This window comes from Coloeus monedula, assembly GCF_965178545.1.
Source record: "Coloeus monedula genome assembly, chromosome: 13".
NCBI lineage: Eukaryota > Metazoa > Chordata > Aves > Passeriformes > Corvidae > Coloeus > Coloeus monedula.
The window spans coordinates 19241073-19262427 of NC_138793.1; the positions used below are offsets into that span (position 1 = coordinate 19241073).

The 21355-nt window shown below is 46.3% G+C and overlaps 1 protein-coding gene across 1 annotated transcript in view; it reads left to right on the forward strand.

The window, feature by feature from the left end:
• The window catches only part of BANP (BTG3 associated nuclear protein), a 114962-nt gene that overhangs the window by 26966 nt on the left and 66641 nt on the right, over nucleotides 1–21355 (forward strand). The window contains exons 6-7 of the mRNA XM_082289773.1: nucleotides 163–338; nucleotides 8930–9169. Coding sequence (XP_082145899.1) covers nucleotides 163–338; nucleotides 8930–9169 — 416 coding nt within the window. The remainder of the gene's footprint in view (nucleotides 1–162; nucleotides 339–8929; nucleotides 9170–21355) is intronic.

Consider the following 21355-nt stretch of genomic DNA (forward strand, 5'->3'; position numbering starts at 1 on the left):
TGATAGAACACATTTGTTTTATGGATTAGTGCTTTTAATTCCCTCCTAACAACGCGCAGGGCCGCGAGTTGAACTCGCTAAGCCTGGAATTTGGATATTCCATGCTTGCATTCCTGCTTGAGGGGTTGTTTCCCCGAGGTCACCTCCGTTCCTTGCCCGCAGCGCGGTGCCCGGGCGCCGGCAGAACACCATCGTGGTGAAGGTGCCCGGCCACGACGACAGCCACAACGAGGACGGCGAGAGCGGCTCCGAGGCCAGCGACTCGGTGTCCAACAGTGGCCAGGTGGGCAGCCAGAGCATCGGCAACAACGTCACCCTCATCACCCTCAACTCCGAAGGTACGCGGGGATCGCCGGGAGGAGAATAAATGTGGGGAGGGAATGATCTGAGGGACACCTGGAAAATTGCTGCCTCATGTCGTGGGTCTAAGCTGGAGTTTTTAGGCAGTGATCAGGCAGGAGTGAGGATTTTTGAATTATTTGCTTGCTTTGCCTCCTGAAAATATTTTTGAAGGTATCTGAACCCAGGATTCTTCGATTTTTGTAGATGTTCATGCAACATAGGAGTTATTAGAAAGAGATTTTGGGTTCTGTCCTGTTTGTTTGGGGTTGTTTCCAAGGGTATTTATTTCTTCTGGGGTCACTGGGGAATTACAGCAGGCTGAGACGGTGAAATTAAATATCAAATGTGCTTTTTGTGGAGTCTGTTAATGTTCCTGTATCAGAAATAGTGTGGCCAGCAGGACTCGGGAGGGGATTGTGCTGGGCACGGCTGAGGCCACATCTGGAGTTCTGGGGTCAGATCTGAGCTCCTCCAAGACAGACACTGAGGGGCTGGAGCATGTCCAGGGAAGGGAATGGAGCTGGGAAGGGTCTGGAGCATGAGGAGAGGCTGAGGGAGCTGGGAAGGGGCTCAGCCTGGAGCAAAGGAGGCTCAGGGGGGACCTTGTGGCTCTGCACAAGTCCCTGACAGGAGGGGGCAGCCGGGGGGGTCGGGCTCTGCTGCCAGGGAACAGGGACAGGAGGAGAGGGAACGGCCTCAGGGTGGGCCAGGGCAGGCTCAGGGTGGACAGCAGCAGGAATTTCCCCATGGAAAGGGAGCTCAGGCCTTGGAAGTGCCCAGGGAGGTTTGGAGTGCCCATCCCTGGAGGTGTGCCAGGAAGGGCTGGAGGTGGCACTCAGTGCTCTGGGCTGGGGACAGGGTGGGAACTGGGCACAGGGTGGATCTGATCCGGAGCTCTTTTCCAACCTCAGTGATTCCAGAATTCTCACTGCTCTGTCAGCTGTGCCAGGAGCAAAGCTGCCAACATCAGGAGGATGTTTGCTGTATAATTCCCTTTCTGCCTTGGTCTGGCACAGCTTTGCATGACAAACATGATGTTTTACCCACTGCTGTGCATGTAAATTCTGAAGAAACACCTAATCCATTAATGTCTGCGGATCTGATTTCCCTCAGACCTTTGGAACAGTCATCCATTAAAAATCTCTGAGATTGATGAATGCTTTGAGGATCAGATCAGTGATGCCCCCTCCACCTGCCCTTGCCCTTGCCCGGGAGGGAATTGCTAAGTGACTTCACCTGCAGAATGGCACAAATTCAGTTATTAATAAAGAAGAGATGGAGAATAACAGGGCTGGTGTGCTGGGAGAGGCAAAGTCACAGCAGCCCTTGGCTTTCATCAGCTGGGACAGAATTCCAGGTGACTCTGAGGGGTGCAGAGGTAAAACCTGCAGGGCTGAGGATGAAGAAGCCAGCCCAGGACTGAGACCACACACCAGGTGTTCAGCACAGCTCCAATCTGTCCTCCTGGCTCTGGAAAGCAAAACTAAGCTGTGTTTATAGTTGGATTTATCTGACTTTGTGGCACTGAGCTGTGGATGTTTTCAGGATTTAGGGAATGGATTTCTGTGGAGGCACTGTTTGCTCTCTGCTGGGCTGCTTTCATGTAATCATGATAATTTAAAAATTAGTGTTATTGCCTTTCTACCCTTGAAAAATAATTGTACAGGAGCACTGAGGCCAGTTCCAGTAATGGTGTAGAACAAGGCTGGGTGTTTTGCTGACTGACCACTGTGACTTCATTCCATGTGTTTTTTTAAAGTCCAGTTAATTTTGGCATGAATGTGTTCTTATTGTGAGTTTTGGAGTGCAGCATCTTCTCACTTCAAACACAGCAGTGCATTTTATTTAATTGTGAACATTCTAATTAGCTGTAAAACCAGTGAGCTTTGTACAGTTCAGTGTCTTGTGCAAAACAACGAGCACAGGAAGAGCTTTTTTAGTTTCACTGATACAGCTTTGGAGTGGGAGAGCCATTAAGTTTTATACACTAAACATGAGGAAGTTTATTTTTATAATGGTTTATTTTATAATGGTTTGTTTTATAATGGTTTATTTTCTAATGGCTGCATGGGCTGGATGTGATGGCCCAATTTTCCTCTTCAGTTTTCACACACTGCACTTATACCTTCAGGGCGGCAAGAGAAGGAAAAGCTTGGTCTGTGCAGTTATTTTGAGACTATTTTCCTGTGCTTTCCAGAGTTCTTGTGCATTTATAAAGTTCTGAAGATTCTGAATTGGATTTCCCCACCCTAAAATGCTGCAGGTGGTCTTTAGTGTCCTTCTTGCACAGAACTTCTTTTGTGAATCAATTCTTTAGGCCTTCATAGCTCTGAAGATACTGAATCCTGGAATGGTTGGGGTGGGAAGGGACCTTAAAGCCCATCCAGTTCCAACCCTGACACCTTCCACCATCCCAGGGTGCTCCAAGCCCCAATGTCCAACCTGGCCTTGGACGCTTCCAGGGATCCAGGGGCAGCCACAGCTTCTCTGGGCACCCTGTGCCAGGGCCTGCCCACCCTCCCAGCCAGGAATTCCTTCCCAATATCCCATCTAACTCTGCCCTCTGTTAGTTTGAAACCATTCCTTGTCCCGTCCCTCCAGTTTCTGATGCAGAGAATCTCCAGTTGGGAATGTAAACATGTATTTTTTGAGCAGATAAGGGCAGACTGCTCTGCACTGTGTGCTAATTAAAGGATGACTGATATTTTTTCCAGAGAAAACTCCTCAGTCGCATTTTGTCTCTTCAACTTGGCATCTGAAGCAGTCATTTGATAATGGCAGCATTAAACAGCACTTAGGATTTGCTTTCCAAATGGGAATCCAAGCAGCTCTCTGTACGTGGCCCAGACTTATCTGTCCACAGGATTTTCCAGTCCAGGGCAGGATCAGATCTCACACATGGGATGAGCCCTTGGAGCACTTTCCTGCCAAGCTCCTCAGACAGGCACAGTGAGAAGGAACTGGAGCAGAGCAGGAGTGAACCTTTTGTCCCCTAAAACAAAATGATGTGGAGCTGATGTGAAGACACTGATGAGGCTTCAGGACTTGGTAAAGCCAAAGAAAATTATAACAATTGAATTGCTATGGGGTTTTTTTTTCAATTATTGGGAGCCAGCAGATGAACAAGAGTCTCTTGCAGGTGTCTGCCACAGTGATATTTGGAGTTATCACTGGCTCACCTCCACCCAAATAATACAACGAGGCTTTAAACAAAAAAAAGGGCAAAATCCAAACTAGAAATCTGATTTTCTGACATGAAACACATTTTCCAAGGTTTTAAAAAGCCCTCTGAGTCCATGGCTTTTAATTTTCTGAATTTTATTTGGATCTTTTTTTATCTGAACTTTTAATCTGATTGCATCCTTCCATGAGTCATAAAATAAGGGAATCTCCCTTGGATTTAACCAAAACTGAGGCTTATTCTTGACAAACAAGTGACCTCAGTGATGTTGTGCTGAGCCTGAAGAACCTGTGAGTGCAGGGGCTGTTTCCAGACTGTCTCCTGCTCCTGGATCCACAGGGTCCTGGGAGTGAGCTGGGATTGTGTCTCCATCAGCCACAGCCTTTGTGTGCTATGGAATATTTACCTGGAGCACCAGATTCTTCTGGATTTAAACTGAGATAGGGCAGGGAATCCATCCTGGAATGGATTTTCCAGAGCAGCTGTGGCTGCCCCATGATCCCTGGAAGTGTCCAAGGCCAGGTTGGATGGGGCTTGGAGCAACCTGGGATGGTGGAAGGTGTTGGGATTGGAATTGGATCATCTCCAATGTCCTTTCCAACCCAAACCATTCCATGATTCTGTGATTTTTCTTTGATATTCACAAGGAAATGAAACCTTTCTTTCCCCCCACAGAAGAACAGTCAAGTGAAAATCTCCATATCTGTGTCCAGGCCGTGTGTGTTGCTCCTTTTCCAGAATTCCCAGTGTCTGATCTGCATTTTGTGCTGGGAGGAGGTTTTGGGGAACGGCACTTTAAAGCTCTTTAACCTTTCTTTTAGCACAGCTTTCAATGCCACTGCTGCATCTGGAGCTGAATTTACAGCCTGCTTGTCCCTCCCTTCCACAGAATTAATGATTTCTAATTAATAAAGTCAGTGCTCTGGAGTCTCTGCCAATTAATTACAGCCCCCGTGAACTCTTGCTAATTGCCAGGAGCTCATTTAAAAGATCACAGAATCATGGAATGGTTTGGCTTGGAAGGGACCTTGAAGCTCATCTCGTTCCAACCCCCCACATGATGCTGATGTTGAATCTTCTATACATCAGCCAAAATATTACTTAATTTCTCTAGAAATGGAGGTTTATTTTTGTAGGTTAAGATTTATTTTTTGGGGGTTTATTTGAATTTTTTAAAGATTAATTCATCTTTCTGCCTCTCTGCACCTACCAGCCTTTTGCTGCCACTGCCAACTTTGCACCCAGCCTAGAGAGTAAAATAAACACAACTTGGAGTGATGGAATGTGTTAATTCAAGTGTTTCTGTGGGCAGGTGTTTCCTTTTGTTGTCCCTAGTTTTAAAGGAATGACTGACAGCTCCTAGGGAGAGAGCAGAGCCACCCTTTGCTTTTAGGCTCCCATGTCAGACCAGGGCAGCGTATCCCCATGGAAAAACGTAACAGCTCAGTGGCTGTCCCTTCCCTGGGTGGGAGAGCACATCCAGAGCAGCCCCTGTCTGGTTTTTGTTCTCTTGACAGGGCTTTTCTTGCTGCTGACCCCAGGCTGGCTCCTCCTGTTCCCAGAGAAATCCTCGTTTGCGTGGCAGCCCCCGGCACGTCCCCATGCAGGGGGGGATGGATGATCAGCTGTGCTGAAAGATAAATGCACTTAAATGCAGTGAAAAAGGGTCAAAAGCAGCACTGAAAAGCAAACTGGGTTCAGTAGAATGGAGATACAGGCAAATTTTGTGAGGTTGAAAAAAGAACATTGAAGAGGAACTAGAAATTAGTGTGGCGTGGAAAGGAGGCTGTGAGGGCACAGAGGGAATCTGATAAAGCTGCCAGGACTTTCTGCACTGGAAGTAGAAATGATCAAGAGCCACTTCTGTGATCTAATATTTGGTGTAAAAAAAGGCAAGGAAGCACCTCTCCTCTCAAAGGGCAGCAGGGTCCTCAGGAAAATTCCCAGGATCACAGAATGGCTGGGATTGGAAGGGAGCTCTGGAGATCACCCAGCCCAGGCAGGGCACCTGGAGCAGGTGGCACAGGGACCCATCCAGGTGGGTTTGGGATGTCTCCAGACAGGGACACTCCCCACCTTCCCTGGGCAGCTGCTCCAGGGCTCTGCCACCCTCCAGAGAATGAAGTTCTTCCTCAGGTGATTAAGGACAGAAAAACAGGGCAAAATGAGAAGGCGTGTGATGAACTGAGCTGCAGCTGAGTGTGTGCAGTTGTGCTTCACTGAGCTTAAGGGAAATGTGTTCCTTGACTCTGTTCTTCCTCCCCAGCTCAGATTTATGGATTTTTTGGGAAGTCTTTAAGGAACAGCAGCAGGTGGCTGTGGCTGTGCAGTGCTGGTGGGGTTGGAGTCTGGCTCTTACAGTGGATGCACTAAATAACCCACCTCCCCCAGATTCCATCCAGATACCACCTGTCAAGCCTGCTGCTGCACCCAAAGAACCATTCCAAATGCCTTAGAGGGTGTCTGAGTGCTGGGAGCCTCCAGTGATCCCTATTTAGTTGATAGTGTTTATGTATTTAATTGTTCAGAGAGAATTTCCATCCAATCCCCAACCTGATTTCTCCTTCCTTATCCATTCTCTCTCCTCCACACCACATCAGAGCTCGGGGCATTTGTGCCTCACCCAGAACTGGCCCTGGATTTCCTCTTTTCACCAGATTTTTGGGTGCCAGTCCTGTGTTTGCTCCCTGCAAAGTACCAGATGTGTTGGCAGCCTGGCAGGAATGATTTTGATATCAAATAAGGAATAATTCAGCTTTTGTGCCCTCACTGCAGTGAGGCAGTGGATTCATGGTTAACTTCAGTCATGCTTAATGCAAAATGGTTATAAAATAAATTCCCTTTCTGTTGAAACTTTGAAAGCAGGAGGAAAATGCAAGAGATAATTTAGTGGGGGGATTGTGGTCATAGGTCAGAATAACAAGATAATGTCTTTTTTTCCAGGCTGGGATCAATAAAAGAACAGTTGCATGTGGTAAAAACAGTATGTTCTGGACTCTGTGCCAGCAGAAAAAAAGAGAGGATTTTGCAAATTGAACAAAATCTTTGGTTCATGTAGGTTAACAACGTTTGTTAAAAAAGTCTGCAGGCAAAAGGTGTTCCATAAGGAAGAAAAATTCCTATATCCAGCAGCAATCCTGTGAGCTTTAGGGAAGTAAGGCTGTGATAGGCTGGAGGATAATTTATTCAGGCTTCCTAGAATTTCTTTGAAAAACGTACACATTGATCCAGAGATGTTTTTGCTTCGCCACATCTGCCCAAAGTTTTCTAACCCAGTCCATTTATCTTGAGGAACAGCCTGTTGTTTTCCCTGATAATGGTAACCAGACTTGTGGTAAGGCCAGACACAGTGGCATGCAAAACAAGGCACAATTCATCCAAACCACTTTATTTTTCAGATGGCACCTGGTACTGGGAGCAGAAAGCAGCCAGTGTGACCTGTCCTGGCTTGGGATAAAAAGAAAAGGATCAAATTAAAAAAAAAAAAAAAAACAACAACAATTTGCAAGTGTATAAAAAATATATTCAGGACAGGAAGTTCTGATTTCAGCAGAAAAAAGCTTGAGGGATGAATTGCTACATACAGCAATAATAAATATTTTTTCTTGCAATTACTAAATATAAGATAGAAATTCCTCTCTGTGAGGGTGGGCAGGCCCTGGCACAGGGTGCCCAGAGCAGCTGTGGCTGCCCCTGGATCCCTGGCAGTGCCCAAGGCCAGGCTGGACAGGGCTTGGAGCAGCCTGGGACAGTGGAAGATGTCCCTGCCCATGGCAGGGGTGGGAGGAGATGAGTTTTAAGGTCCCTTCCAGCCCAAGCCATTGCCTGGTTGTGTGTGTGGCTCTGTTGCAGCTGATAAAATGCTGTTGCAGTGATAAATCAGGATTGCACAATCCAACGTTTGCCTCATCCTGTCGTTATTCATCTCTATAAACTCGCCCCTGACATGTGGGGTGACTCAACCCAAAGGTCGTGGTGGAAAAGCAGTTTGGAGTGTTTTGAGCTGCTTTTATGTTATATTTTATTGAGTACTTCTGGCTTGTAGAGTGATAAACCCCAGTGCAGGATTTGGAAATCCAGATGGTGCTTGCTCTGGGTCCTGCTCGGTGTGAAAAGGAGATGCTGCTTGGCCTGAACTCTGTCACCTTCTTTGGGGACTGCAAGGGTTATGGAAAGCAGGAACTGGTGACTTTGTCTATACCACAGAGGTCTCCTTTAAGGTCATCTAATGAAAGAAAAGTCCTGTAATTGGATGTTGTTCACAATAAATGACTGTAAAGCTCTCCATGGAAGGGCTGAGCGACCCCTGAGTCAGAAAACCTTGTTTTACTCCACAAAGCTGAGCAAACATGGAAATCAAATCCAAATGGTCCGTGTCAGTGGACACTGAAATACTGCTGGAGTGCTTTCTGCCCAGCTCCTATTAGCAGTGTGAGGAATTCTGGAAGTTTGGTTTGTGTCTGGAATGGGAGTCTCATCCTCAGCCCTGTGTTCCATCCTCCACTTGAGTGAGGACTGGTCCTGAGCTCTGTTCCAGTTTCTGGTTAGTCTTGAATCCACTACTTTTGGCATTGCCTGCACAGGTTAATTGAAGTGAGGGCCTGGTATTCCTTTGAATTTGATTTATTTATTTCATTAGATCCCTAGTATTCCTTTTTTCCCCCTGACAATCTGACAAACTGGAAAGAAAGAAAAAAGCTTCTTAATATATTGAATGTGTGTGTAGGTGGGTATAGCTGTGCTGCTGATGATCTTATATTTGAATAAGAAGGAAGATGATTAGTGATTGATTAATTACCTTTCTGCTGGGTCTGGTCCTTGGTAAAGTGTTATCTAGAAAATAATGCAGCCAGTAAATATAAGGAATAACCCCAAATTCTGATTGGGATCTCTGGCTACATCCTAAATGATTCTCATTGCTTGATGGACTCCTTTTAAATGATTAAACAAGTTCCTGTTCACTATTGATTATCATTTCTTAACTCTGTAATCTTGCTTAGCCTTGTTTTAATCTCATGGGTTTGGGGTTGGGGAATAATAAGGTTCAAAGCTATTGGCTGCTTCAAATTTGCTGTGCTTTGAGAATATCCCAGAGGTGCAGTAATGTTCATTTTTAGGGGATGAGAACACTGGGCCTGGAGTGGTTTCTTAATAATAAGAGATCTCTGAGGGCAAATTGGCCATCTGGACTGGCTGCACCAGTTCCTGTGTCGGCCAGAACATGAATGACAATAATTTTTGGTCACTGTTGGGGTGAATTTGGGTTTCTTTCTCTCAGTAGCCGACATCACGAGCCCGCTGTGCTCAGCTGGGAAGCAAACTGGGGGAGATCCATGCAAACTTCAGGAATGCTGGCTGTCTCCTGAGCCTGCCTCTCTGCTCAGGCTGTCCCAATCTGTGTTTCAGAGGATTACCCCAACGGGACGTGGCTGGGCGACGAGAACAACCCCGAGATGCGGGTGCGCTGCCCCATCACGCCCGCGGACATGCTGCACATCAGCACCAACTGCCGCACGGCCGAGAAGATGGCCCTGACCCTGCTGGATTACCTCTTCCACAGGGAGATCCAGGCCATCTCCAACCTCTCGGGCCAGGGGAAGCACGGCAAGAAGCAGCTGGATCCTCTCATGATCTACGGGATTCGCTGTGAGTGAAGCGTGGGAGTTGGGAGGGCGCGGGTAAGGCAGAAAGCGACGCAGGAAATGGTGTTTGAAGAGTGTTTGATGTGTGTGGAGATGTTCTGCTGGCTTCTGCTTGTGAAGGAGGTTTAGGATTTTTAGGAAGAAATCCTAATGGGCTGGTTTGCTTCACTTGGTGGGTATTCACCAGAAATTCCTCAGCCTTTTATTCTGAGTTCTGACTTCTTTGCAACCGCCGTCTGTGAGCGCAGTAAATATTGTAGAAATAATACGTAACACAAATTTCGATGCTGTTCAGGTGCTCAGACCAGCAGGGTCCTGAACCTTCGTTTCTGACTTCCCATTTACGTCTCTTTTTTCAAAAGGCTTGCTCAGATTGTGATGGAAAAAGTTGGCAATGTCAGGATCATAAAATCTGTGGATTCACAGCAGGAGTGCACAGGGTGCTGATGGATTTCTGTCTGCTGCATGTGCACGAGTCTTTGGATGATTTAAGCTGTTAGGGAGCTCTGAACTGATATTACCTGTGTTAAAGGCACAATATTTGTTCATTTAAAAGGAATCAAATGTGGAACAAAGGCACAGCCACTGGTTTGAAATGAAAAGAGGAATCTGGACATGTGCATCGTGTTCTGGTGTGGCGACTTCTAGGGAGCACATTGAGGACAGCCAAGTCTGTTCCCTGTGCTTTATTTCTAGGAAATTAGGATAACCAGGATTTTGGGAGAAGGTTCTTCTGCCAGGTGGTGGTTGAGCACTGGAATCAGGGAATGGGCACGGCCCAGAGCTCCAGGAGCATTTGGACAGCACTCCCAGGGACAGGCTGGGATTGTTGGGGTGTCTGTGCAGGGCCAGGAGTGATCCTTGAACTGGATTCTAATAAGCCAGGAGGTCTCTTGTTGCTCTAAGATTCTTTATAGTCACATTTTATGTAGGTCACCAGTGGACCTGCAGCAGGAATAGTTTGTTCTCCTGGTGAGTTTTGTATGGAATTGGCAATTTGAAATGCCAGGTAAGGCTTAAAAGAATGTGTCAGCAAGGGAATATTTGGGGTGGTGTTTGAGGAACTGGCTGTGTGGTAGTTACAGGGAAGGGAGTGTGTGAATGGTGTTTGATGTTGGCAGGAAGCATCCTGTTGACCTGCTGTTGTTTCCAGTGGTTTTCAGGCTATTTTGGGGACATTGGAAACTAAATCTAACCCACTCAGGTGGCTGCATTAGGGCAATTTTTGCTTCATTATTTACCTGAAGCAGAGGACCTCAGGCTTCTTTTACAAGTACATTAAATATGTGTTTTTAAGAGAGATGGTAATTCAAATTAGTGCTGCTCTCCAAAGCCTTTTTGTCTGCTGATCTCATCAGCATCACTGATGCTGTTCCTGTGATTTTTTAAAACAGGGATTTTCGTTGGGAGCTTTTAGAAACACTAAGAAATGGATCTTGCTCCAGTGTTAAAGCAGTTCCCAGGTAGTTCTTTCCCCATCCCTTAAATGTGAGAGCACAAATCACATGGGTCAGTTTGTGACTGGTTGTGGAGGAAGATGAGATGTTTGCCAGTGTGAGCATGGGGAAGGAATGTGTCCATGTGACCAAGGGCTCAAGCTGGGGATTATGTCATTGCTGTGAGGCATTCTGACCGTGACGAAATCGGATTATGGAAGTGATCCCTGCAGCTGGAGAAGGTCTGGAATGGCACAGATGTGAGAGCAGGGGATCATGAGCAGCAGTCAGTGTCTGACTTGATGGCATGAGCACGGTTTGGGATCCAGGTATCTGAAACAACTTCATTCCTTCCTAATGTTGGCTGCTGTGTTGCTTTCTTTTGGGAGCCAGGCCATAAAAAACCGGGGATTTCTGGCAAAAAGAGACCCTGTGTGGATCTGGCCAGAGATGACTGGTTTGGGTAGTGAAATGTTGATGCTTCTTGAGATTTGCTACCAGCAAGGACAGAGAATCCTGTGGCAACCAGTGAAGAAAACACACGAAAAGTTGATGGAGCAGCAAATTTAACAGCAAGAACAGTGCTCCAGAAATGATGATTTCACTTAATAACCTCATATGTCATCACTGGGAGTAATTAAGTGCGAGTGGAATTGGATTCCAGCAGCCTGGTGAGGAATGTGGAGGACTCAGCTCTCGAGGATGGGATGGTGCCCATGCTCAGCTCAGTGGCAAAACTCCCGCTGAGTTCACGTGTGCCATGATTCCATCCCTGCATTCCCTGACTGGGAAGAGCCCTGCCATCCCATATCCCCTTTCCCAGTCCACACACATCTGCTTTTCATCCATGAAGTGTTGTCCCAGCAAATGGACCCGAACCCGAGTTTCCCTGGCATGGGAACCCCTCAGTGCTGCTCCCAACAGTGGGATTTGCTCCTGCTTTGATGCCTTAATTCAAACAGAAATGAAGAATCCAATGTCATCAGCCTGGCCTGTGCCAATCACAGCCAGAGGAGCCCAAGGAAATAGAAAGGATTTTATTTCTCCTTTCGTTTCAAGTTTCTTGCAGTTTGTCAGTGGAAAGATATTCCATCCTTTTTTTTCTTTCTTCTGCAAGAAAACCACCAAGCAAATCTGTGTTTAATAGAGAAAGTATTTTATATAATATGCAGAAAGTATAGAAAACGAAGAGATGTGTGCTTATTAAAAATTCTTGATGCTCTGCAAAAGGTTTACCACAAGAGGAGAGGAAAGTTTATCTTTGCAAGTCTAAAGTTTCACTTGGGGTAGGAATTTGCTTGTGGGGTGGCAGTGGTATTGAGGAGAGTTTTTGGGCAAAAAACCAGAATGACTTAAACACAATCTCTGTCATTAAATAGCTCATTACCTCAGCCCTGCTAAAAATGGAGACGTTTGCTGGTGAAATCCGATCCAAGAACATCCTCAGCTGTAATTTTCTGTGCCTAGCAGAAAATACAGGTTTAGCTCTTTGGAGATTTTACAGCAATTTCCACGAGCGAGTTGGAAAATACCAGATTCCCAAATTCAGAATTTTGCAGTTACAAGAAACAGTGTAATAGAAAAGATGATTTTCCTTGGAAAAAAGGGAGAGGGCAGTTCTGAAGCTCAGAGAAGAATATTTATCAGTAGCCCTTATTCTAAGTAATTAAATGAATTAATGAATTACGATCTAAGTAATTAAATGAAAGCAAAAGAACATTAGTTATTTAGAATATATTTTTGTATCTATTTTATACATACTGTTGTGTGTAACTTTGTGTATCATTTCTCTGGAAGCCTCTTGCTCTGCCCCTGGCTTTTTGCAGACTCTCACCAATCATTTTTCCACTTATTTGTCAGTTCTGGTTAATTTTAATTTTAATTTTAATTCTGGTTAATTATTCCAAGAGGATGGAAGAGCAGAACCTCCAAATTTAATGCAGAATTTGTGCTCAGGTGGAGGAAGGAGATCCAGATTCATGAATGCATTAAGGGGAACCTTGTGTTATTGGACCCCAAAATTCCTGTTTTGGCTCCAGACAGCATCTGTTGCTCAGGGAATTATTTATGCACATGGAAATAACTCTTGTGTTAGGGACAGGATTATTGCTGAAAAAAACCCCCTCAAAAACATAAATCCCCCACCCAAACCCTCCCGTGCTCACAGAGGGGAGGAAACCTTGGTGAAAAATGTTGGCGAATTTTCCCATCTCCTTCCAAGACTATTTCATAGTGTGAATTTTCCCATTTTTCCTTTCAATTTCATCCAGAATACACCCCTGTCTTTTAAATACCACAAAACAAAGTGTTAGCTGGGGATACCTAATGATAAAATTGGATTTTTAACTCTGAATGGTGCATTTTCTGCTTCAAATGCCAAATAACTTCCCTTTTTAAGACACGAAAACGCAGCACAGAAAGCAATCCCTCATCAAAGCTTGGTGTTGCTGTTATATAAAACATTGCTTCCAGGAGGGATGGGAGCACTGTTCCTACTGCAGGAGTTGAAAGAGATGTTAATACACTCTGAAAGGAGTTGTGTCCTCAGCAGAGGCCAAATGGAATTAAACACTGGCTCTGCTTCCCAAAAATCCACACACCAGTGCTGGGGCTGCAGCCCACACACGGCTGCTTAATAGGAAACACATTTGGCTGTGGAATTGATGTCAGTGAGATGAGTTTATGTATGGAGAGAGAAACAGAAACAGAAATGTTGGTGCACACACCTGAGGCCAGGCAGGTTGGGCCGGTTGAAGCCGCCGCCGGTGTCGTGGAAAACGTGTGGGGAGCTCAGCACTGCTGCTCCAGCTCTTAATGAAGAGTTTGAGCTTAATAACAACACAGGATAAACAGCAAATCTGTCACATTTCTGTCCTCCTCGAGGATTGTCCTGCTTGTTCTCATGGATGGACTGAGCTCTGTTTCTCACCAGAGGATCTGTGTTGTGAGGCACTCCAGGCTGGTGCTGTTTTATGGGATGTTTGTCATGGAATTCTGGAATGGTTTGGGTTGGAAGGACCTTGAAGATCCAGTCCCACCTCCTACCATGGGCAGGGACACCTTCCACTGCCCCAGGCTGCTCCAAGCCCCAATGTCCAGCCTGGCCTTGGGCACTGCCAGGGATCCAGGGGCAGCCACAGCTGCTTTGGGCACCCTGTGCCAGGCCCTGCCCACCCTCACAGGGGAGGATTCCTCCCCAGTATCCCATCCATCCCTGCCCTCTGGCAGTGGGAAGCCTTTCCCTGTGTCCTGGCACTCCAGGCCCTTGTAAATCATTTCTCTCCATCCTCTGTCTCCCTTCAGGTGCTCTAAACAAACATTGCAGTTTGCACTGAAAATATAAAATGTCATCAGTATTTTCTATTCTTTTACTTTTCCACCTCCAAAAGCCTTTTTTATTACTGCATTTTTATTAACTCCACCAATTTTTCCTTGTTCCTCATTTCCTTCCTAATATTTGCACCCTTTTTTTGCGTTTTCTTTGTCTTCCTTTCATTTCCTGTTTATAATTTTGGGCTTCTCGTGTCTCATTTCTGAATGTCCCACAAGTCACTGGCTGTTAGAGTATTTAATAACATCCCATGGTTTAAAAGTGTGACACCTACATGCTGCAATCCTGAACGTCAGCAGCTGTGGATGTGCATCCAGACCTTGGATTCCGTCTGGAGATGCTGGAGAGCCTCAAGGAAAATGATCCAAATTGGCATTTTGTCCCGTGTCTTTAACATTTCATCAGCACCAGAAGCTGATGGATTTCTGTGATTAGGATATCAGTAATTGTTGTTTCAATCCCTCCCCTTGACAGACAGGGATCAGCCATGGGTAGTCTGGAGGAACAGGACAGTGGCACTGCTCAACGCAGGAATTTCCTGAGCATCCCTGAGCTGTTGAACCCATCTGCTGTTTCCTCATGATACAGGATAATAACTCCTCTTCCCAGCGATGGTAGCCTGAACAGGAGTCCTGTGGTTTGTGTCTGATGGATGAGCTAATCCTGTGGTCCCTGGATATACTTTTTGCCAACATTTTCTTCTCCCAGTGATAAATACCACAGGCTGTAGTTCTTGGGAAATAAAGACCGACTTCAGCCTGTTCCTGTGGTGTTATCACAGAATCCTGGAATTGTTTGCTCTGGAAAGGATGTAGATCAGTCCTTCCCAACGCCCTGGATGGGCAGGGACACTTTGCACTAGACCAGGTTGCTCAGGTCAGATGCTGTGGGACATTTCTCCTCCTCTGGATGGCTCAGGGGCAGGACAGGTTTCATTTGAGGTTGAAGGGTTGAGTAAAAGCAGAGGAGAATTTGCCCAATTCTGCAGCATCGTGCCCATGGCAGATGAGGGGAGTTGGAGCAGGTCCTGCTGAGCTTTGTGCTGGTCAGAACCTGGACTCAGAGCCTTGCCAGGGCTCTGCTCCCCATGGCAGGCTCAGGAAAGTGGGGCTGGGCTTTGCTGGGAAGACCACGAGTGCTGGCTGTTGTCAGGGGCAGAACAGAGGAGAGGCTGCAGAGCTGTTGACCTCTCCCCTCCTCAGGAGTGAAGTCTGAGAGCTCAGCACGTCTTTAAAAAGCAAGAAGTGAAAGAAATCATTTCTGTTGGGCTTTTCTCCTCTCTGAGGAGCTTTAATTCCTGTGGGTCCAGTGCCCTCGGGAAGGACCTCGTTCTGCTGCTCTCACACGTTGTCTCCCTCAGAGCTGCACAAGTCTGGCTGCAGTTCCACAGAGCTGCTGCTTTGTGAATCAATTAAATGCTGCCACATGCAGGGCACTGATAACCTCTTTTGAGGCCAGGCAAGAAGATAATGGGAGAACCCACCGAGTTTATCTCAGCACCACAGTTCTCATCCATGGCATTCAATGCTGGCACTTGCTTTCAGCTGGAACTCGGTGCTGCCTCCAGTTTGCTTCTTTCCTGGGCACTTCTCTTGATTTCAATTATTTTTCTGGCCAGTCCCTGTTAATAAACTGAAAAAAAAAGGCAGCAATTTTGAGGAAACAAAAGAAATGGTGTGTTTTCTCTTCCCTCCTCACACTTCTCCTGTTGTCCTTGCATCATACAAGGGAGGAATTAAATTTTCCATTCTTGGAAAAGCAGCAGTAGAGTCTGTCAGTCCCCACTGATGTGTGTGATGTGCTGTCAGGCACTTGTGAGTCCTGGGCTCTCCAGAAAATAGAAAATGAACGTATGAGGTCACTTGGACCATCTCTTTCCACACTCCTTCCATCCCTTAGTGCTTTTTCCCTTTTGGCCAGACGTAGTTCAAGTATGTGCTGAAGTGTGCAGGTCTTCACTGCTGGAGAGGCAGCTAAAAACAGTGCTGTGAGGCTGGGCATAGAAAAGCAGCTTTTTCAGGGGCTTTAAGTGTTGTTTCAGGAGGGTATAAAGAAAAAAAGAGCAACTTGGGTAATTTGAAGATGGGCTCTTTGGGAAAGTTTCTGCTGCAGCTGCTGTAACTCAATTAAGTGCTGGTTTTTGTAACGATAATCCAGGGAGTTTGCATGGATTTCAGAGGTCATTAGATATTAGATTATCATTATTAGATTAGATATTGCTGTATTAACAACCCCTGGTGTCAGCAAGGAGCACTGGGCTGCTCAGAACTCATGTCTTGGGTGTGATGTGCAAGGCTCCCCTTTATCAGCACGGAAGATCCACCCCAGCTCTGGAGTTCCAAGTGGAACAGAGGCTTCTTTGTGTCCCTGTTGTACCCAGGCTGTTTTCCTTGGGCTGATTCCTCCCACATGGAACTTCCCCAGTGTTTTGACTGTCTGCAGTGGAGTCACTCCAGCCCTGCTGTCCCTTCAGGGCTGGTTCAGAGGGTGCAGGGTGTGCTCTGCTCTCCCCACGTGCACAGGAGGCTGCTGCTTCCCCACCGTCACTCAGGCAGAAATAAAACCTCCCCCTGAACTTCCAGCGGGCTCCAAACAAGAAATATTTGCTATTGAAAGCCTATAAATGGTAAAAACTGAGTTTTTGTGGGGTGGTTTGGGAAGACACTCGGAGTCCGAGGAAGTATTTGATCCCTGACATTTGGAGAGAGGAAAAGCAGCTCAGCCTGGGCATGGACTGATCAGCCCCAAACTAACCTCCATCCTTCTGGAAAAGGCACTGCTGCCTGTGGGGAGAGCTGGCACTTCTGGGACACAATTCCAGAAAGCTGCAGAGCTTTTCCTTCCCTGCCTTTGAACTTCCTGCTCTGCCTTTCCCAAGGGCTAAAACAGGGATCGAGGAGATGCCTGGAGCTGGCTGTGAGTTGATGAACCCATCGGGATGAGCCCACTGGGATGATCCCATCAGGATGAGCACAGGATGATCCCGTTGGGATGGGCCCACTGGGGTGAGCCCATCAGGATGAGTCCATCAGGATGATCCCACTGGGATGAGCCCACTGGGATGATCCCATCAGGATGAGCCCATTGGGATGATCCCACTGGGATGAGCCCACTGGGATAAGCCCATTGGGATGAGCCCAGGATGATCCCACTGGGATGAGCCCATCAGGATTAGCCTGGAATGATCCCACTGGGATGAGCCCATTGGGATGGCAAGCGCCCAGCATGTGCCACCAAGGAAAACTCCCTGCTGGATTCACACAGCCCCTGCTGCCCTTCCCAAGCCTTTGGAAAGAGCTGGCACAGCTCAATTCCATGCTGGGGGGATTTCTTCCCATTCGACTCGCAGCCTCCCAGACTGGGAATTTGACACCCCACTAGATGGCAATATTTGAATGCTGATGGCTCCTTCCATAAATCGGAATAAAACAGGTTCTGCTTGTTGTAAAATAGGTAAAAATAGCCTGGCTGCGTTTCCAGAGAGGTGTTGAGGTGTGAGTGAGTGTAGGAGCTCTCCAGCTCTGGAACAAGATTCCTTGGTGGAATTTGGAAATTCTAGGTCCTAATTAACTTGAATTTTTTATTTTTGCAAGTTCTGGTAGGGTTCTTCTAATTCGAAGAACAAAGGCATTTAAAATAATTAAAACTTTCCCATCTCCTCTGAATCTATGACTTGTTAAAGATGAAAAACTCAGACAAATATTCTAAATAAATATTAATGAACAGAGTAACGACTTGGTAGCTGAATTTGCTTTTCCTCCTCCCTCTCTCCAAGTTCCCAACAGCTCCTTCTGTCTCTTTCTGGACGTGGTGGGTGAGAGCAATGTCATGGAAAGGGATTTTTGTTGACAGGGTGGATTTCCAGGCGTGTGACATTGGAGGAGCCTCCAAGGCTCTGCCGTCCCCGAGTTTTCCATGAGCCCTCCCCTCCTGCATCCCAAACCCGAAACATCCCGAATTTCCAAGGGGGAAGTGCCTCCCAGCTGTGGAGATCATCCCCCCCAGCTGTGACACGAGTAAACAATTCCTGTTTTCCAATGATTTCAATATGGGCAGGGCAAGCCCTGGATGAGGTTTGGAGAATCAAAGCCTGAAGGCTCAAGGAGGAATTCCAGAGGTGCTTCAGTTTTTCCTCTGCTCCCCCAGTGTTCAGAGCAGCAGATTTTGCTGTCATGTGCTCTTGGTTTAATCAAAACGACTCCAAATGTATGACCCTGCTGAGAAAAAATGAATTTTGGGAGCCAAAACCCCCAAAAATCAGCCCCTTCTCCTCTCCAAGCAGGCAGGAGCTGAAGCCTTTGTTTCTGGTAGTATCCATCATATTCCTGTCAATTTAAAAGGATTCTGTCCATCACATTTAAATGATTAATTTCCCATCCTGTTGCTTTTCTTTAGATTTTAAAAGTTAGAGGGAATTGGAAAATGAAGGAGCAGTGACCCAAATCTGCTTGGATTCTGTATTTAATATAAATAAATCTTTATTTTATACACGTGGCTGTCGGATTCTGTGCTGCACTTTCCCAAATCTTTCCAAATGCACCCAAACCAGCAGGAATTTCTGGGCCACCTCAGCCTAACTCTGCCAAGTCCATGAAAATACTGATTTACCTTTTAATTTTCTAAGGAAATCTGGGATTTGTGGAGACTGGGAAGCAGCACAAACTCGGAGTGTGCACATGGAACTCCTGACGTGGAGTTTGTTTTTTGGGAGCTGGTTCTGAGTGCGGGATCAGGATGGATATTTCATGTCTGGTTTTGATCTCACAGATGTCTTCTCCTCCTCCTCAATTTGTTCTTAATTGGATTTCTTTACAGTTTCATGTTTTGTGGAGATTGTTTTGTCTGCTCCCTGACTTCTGACCTTTAAGAAAGAGAGGATTACTTCCTCAGGGACGTTGTTTTCCTGGGATTTCCTTAGTTTATAATTAATCCTGGTTTTTAGAAAACCCCAACCCTTTCTCTCCTTATTTTGTACATCAGATCCTCCAAAAATTTGGGAGCGTTGAATCATTTCCGACACAATCTCTGTGTTTGCACCAAACCAAATCTTTTTTTTTCCTTTGCATTTCCAAGGTTTTTTATTTCCTTTAAGAACCATTGAAAGGTTTATTTCAGAACTGGTTGTGTTGCTTTTTTAATTTTAATTGAACTCCCCCAAATCTCTCCCCGTTTCTCTCATCCAGGCAGTGGAAGGCACTGCTCAGCATGCTGCACCTGTTGGCTTTTAAAGCTGACTTGAATTTCCCTGATTTTTTTCCTTCTTCCTGAGCTTTTCCTTGCTAAGATTGGAATGTTGATCCTTGATTTCCCCCTTTTTTCCCCCCTGCGTCTCCCTGAATTCTCTTTGCAGCCCTTTTTGTCTCGCGAGCTGCAGCCAGGATCTCTCTGGTCTGTAGAAATCACCCAAACTCCTGCCATTTATTAAATCACTGAATTATTTTTAAGTCTCTGGTGTGTTTTTCATGGAAAGCTTTGTTTAGGAAATGAGGCTCTTCCCCCAAAAAAGCAAATTTGGGGCCTTTAGTGTTTAAAAACAAGGACGCTTTTTTTTTTTTTTTTTAGAGACACCATCGATGAAAAGATCCCTAAAAACACACTCAGCCAGTCTTAAATCATCTTAATCTTGTACTTTTATTCTTCTTTTATCTTCCAAAATACTGTCTTTTTGTCCAAGTGCTGATTTCTATTCCTGACTGGATTTTTTTATGTGTTGTTCTGGGGCTCGTGGACGCTCTGCTCTGTAAAATGTCCATATTTGATGCTGCTTTGGAGAGTAAATGGTCCAAAAAAAGTCAAATCCCTTCTCCCTGAAGCATTCCTGTCTTTTCTCCTATGGCCTTCCCTAAGTGAAAGGTCTCATTTCCAATATCCTGCTTTTCTGAGCGTGTTTGGTGTCTGACATGCTGGGAATGAGGCAGCTGGGAGCTCTCCTGCCTGGAATCGTGTGTGGATAGGGAACAGAGTCAGCACGCTCCACTTCTCTGCTATTGTGTGCACATGTTTGGGGGATTTCTCTCTCTGCTGCAGGTAAATCATCTTTTTAATGGCACTGGGAACTTTTTATCTGCTTGAAAATTCCTCCACTGCCGTTAGGCTGAGATTTTTCCTGGTAGGAAATGTCTTGATGAGGAGCTGGTTGTGAAACAACATTTTAGCTTGTGATAGCAGCTGCAGTGATTTTACACCTGAAGTTAATTTCACTTTTCTATCAATTATCTTTGTGCTTTAGGGTTAATTTTTCAGGCCTGATTTGCACGTGGCTGGGTCTGCAGTTGTGGTAAAAACCAGTTTGACACCTCTGACAGCAACTGGGAATTTCATGAATTAAGGGAAAGAAATGAGGATGCCTGGTTTGGTAAATCTGTGCCTGATGTTTTAGGGCTCTGCAGCCAAAATCTTCCTGTCTGCCCCTGCCCTGGTTAGGTTGTTGTCTGTTTTCCATGGTTTCCTCTGGAGCTGTGTTCTCTCCATGGAGGTGTCTCTGCCAGCATTTTCTGGCCATTCCTTATCACACTGATTAAATGATCAGTTGGATCAGGAGGGAGAATCGTGGAATGGTTTGGGATGCAGGGATTGAAAATTTATCCAATCCCAGTCTCTGCCACAGGCAGGGACACCTTCCACTACCCCAGGTTATTCCAACCCAGCCTTGGGCACTGCCAGGGATCCAGGGGCAGCCACAGCTGCTCTGGGCACCCTGTGCCAGGGCCTGCCCACCCTCCCAGGGAAGGATTCCTTCCCAAAATCCCATCTAACCCTGCCCTCAGGCAGTTTGCAGAAGGTTTTTTCCTGCCTTCCCTCAATAAAGCACTTTAGGGGATGTTCTGTGTCCCACTCTGGTGCTCGGCCTGTTCCTCACACTGCACCTGAGCCTCCTGTCCTGAATAATCGATATCACTTTGATTCCTCTTTGAATCAAGTGGCATCCTGGAATATCCCATGGATTGAATCAAGCAGCATCCTGGAATATCCCATGGATTGAACCAAGTGGCATCCTGGAATATCCCATGGATTGAACCAAGTGGCATCCTGGAATATCCCATGGATTGAACCAAGCAGCATCCTGGAATATCCCATGGATTACACTGGAATAGTTAAAATTCCCAGCTAGGCAGCTTTTCCCTGGGATTTTCCCTGCCTGCAGTCCAGCCCCTGACCAGGGCAGCACACACCATGAAAGCCATGAAAATGCAGTTAGGAGTGAAATTCGGGCTTTTTTCTCCAAAGGCCCCCTCAGAGCCCGTGCTGGTGTTTTCTGAGGGACTCCCAGGTGCCTGTGTAGCTCCTGAGGGTGGGGCAGGAGCTCAAACACAGCTCTGCAAACACTGCTGGGCATTTCCTCCTCTGGGAACGCTCCCTGGGAGAGGCTGAGGCTGAGCAGGGTGGGCTCAGGGGTGAAATGCTGGCACAGTGGAAAGGAAAC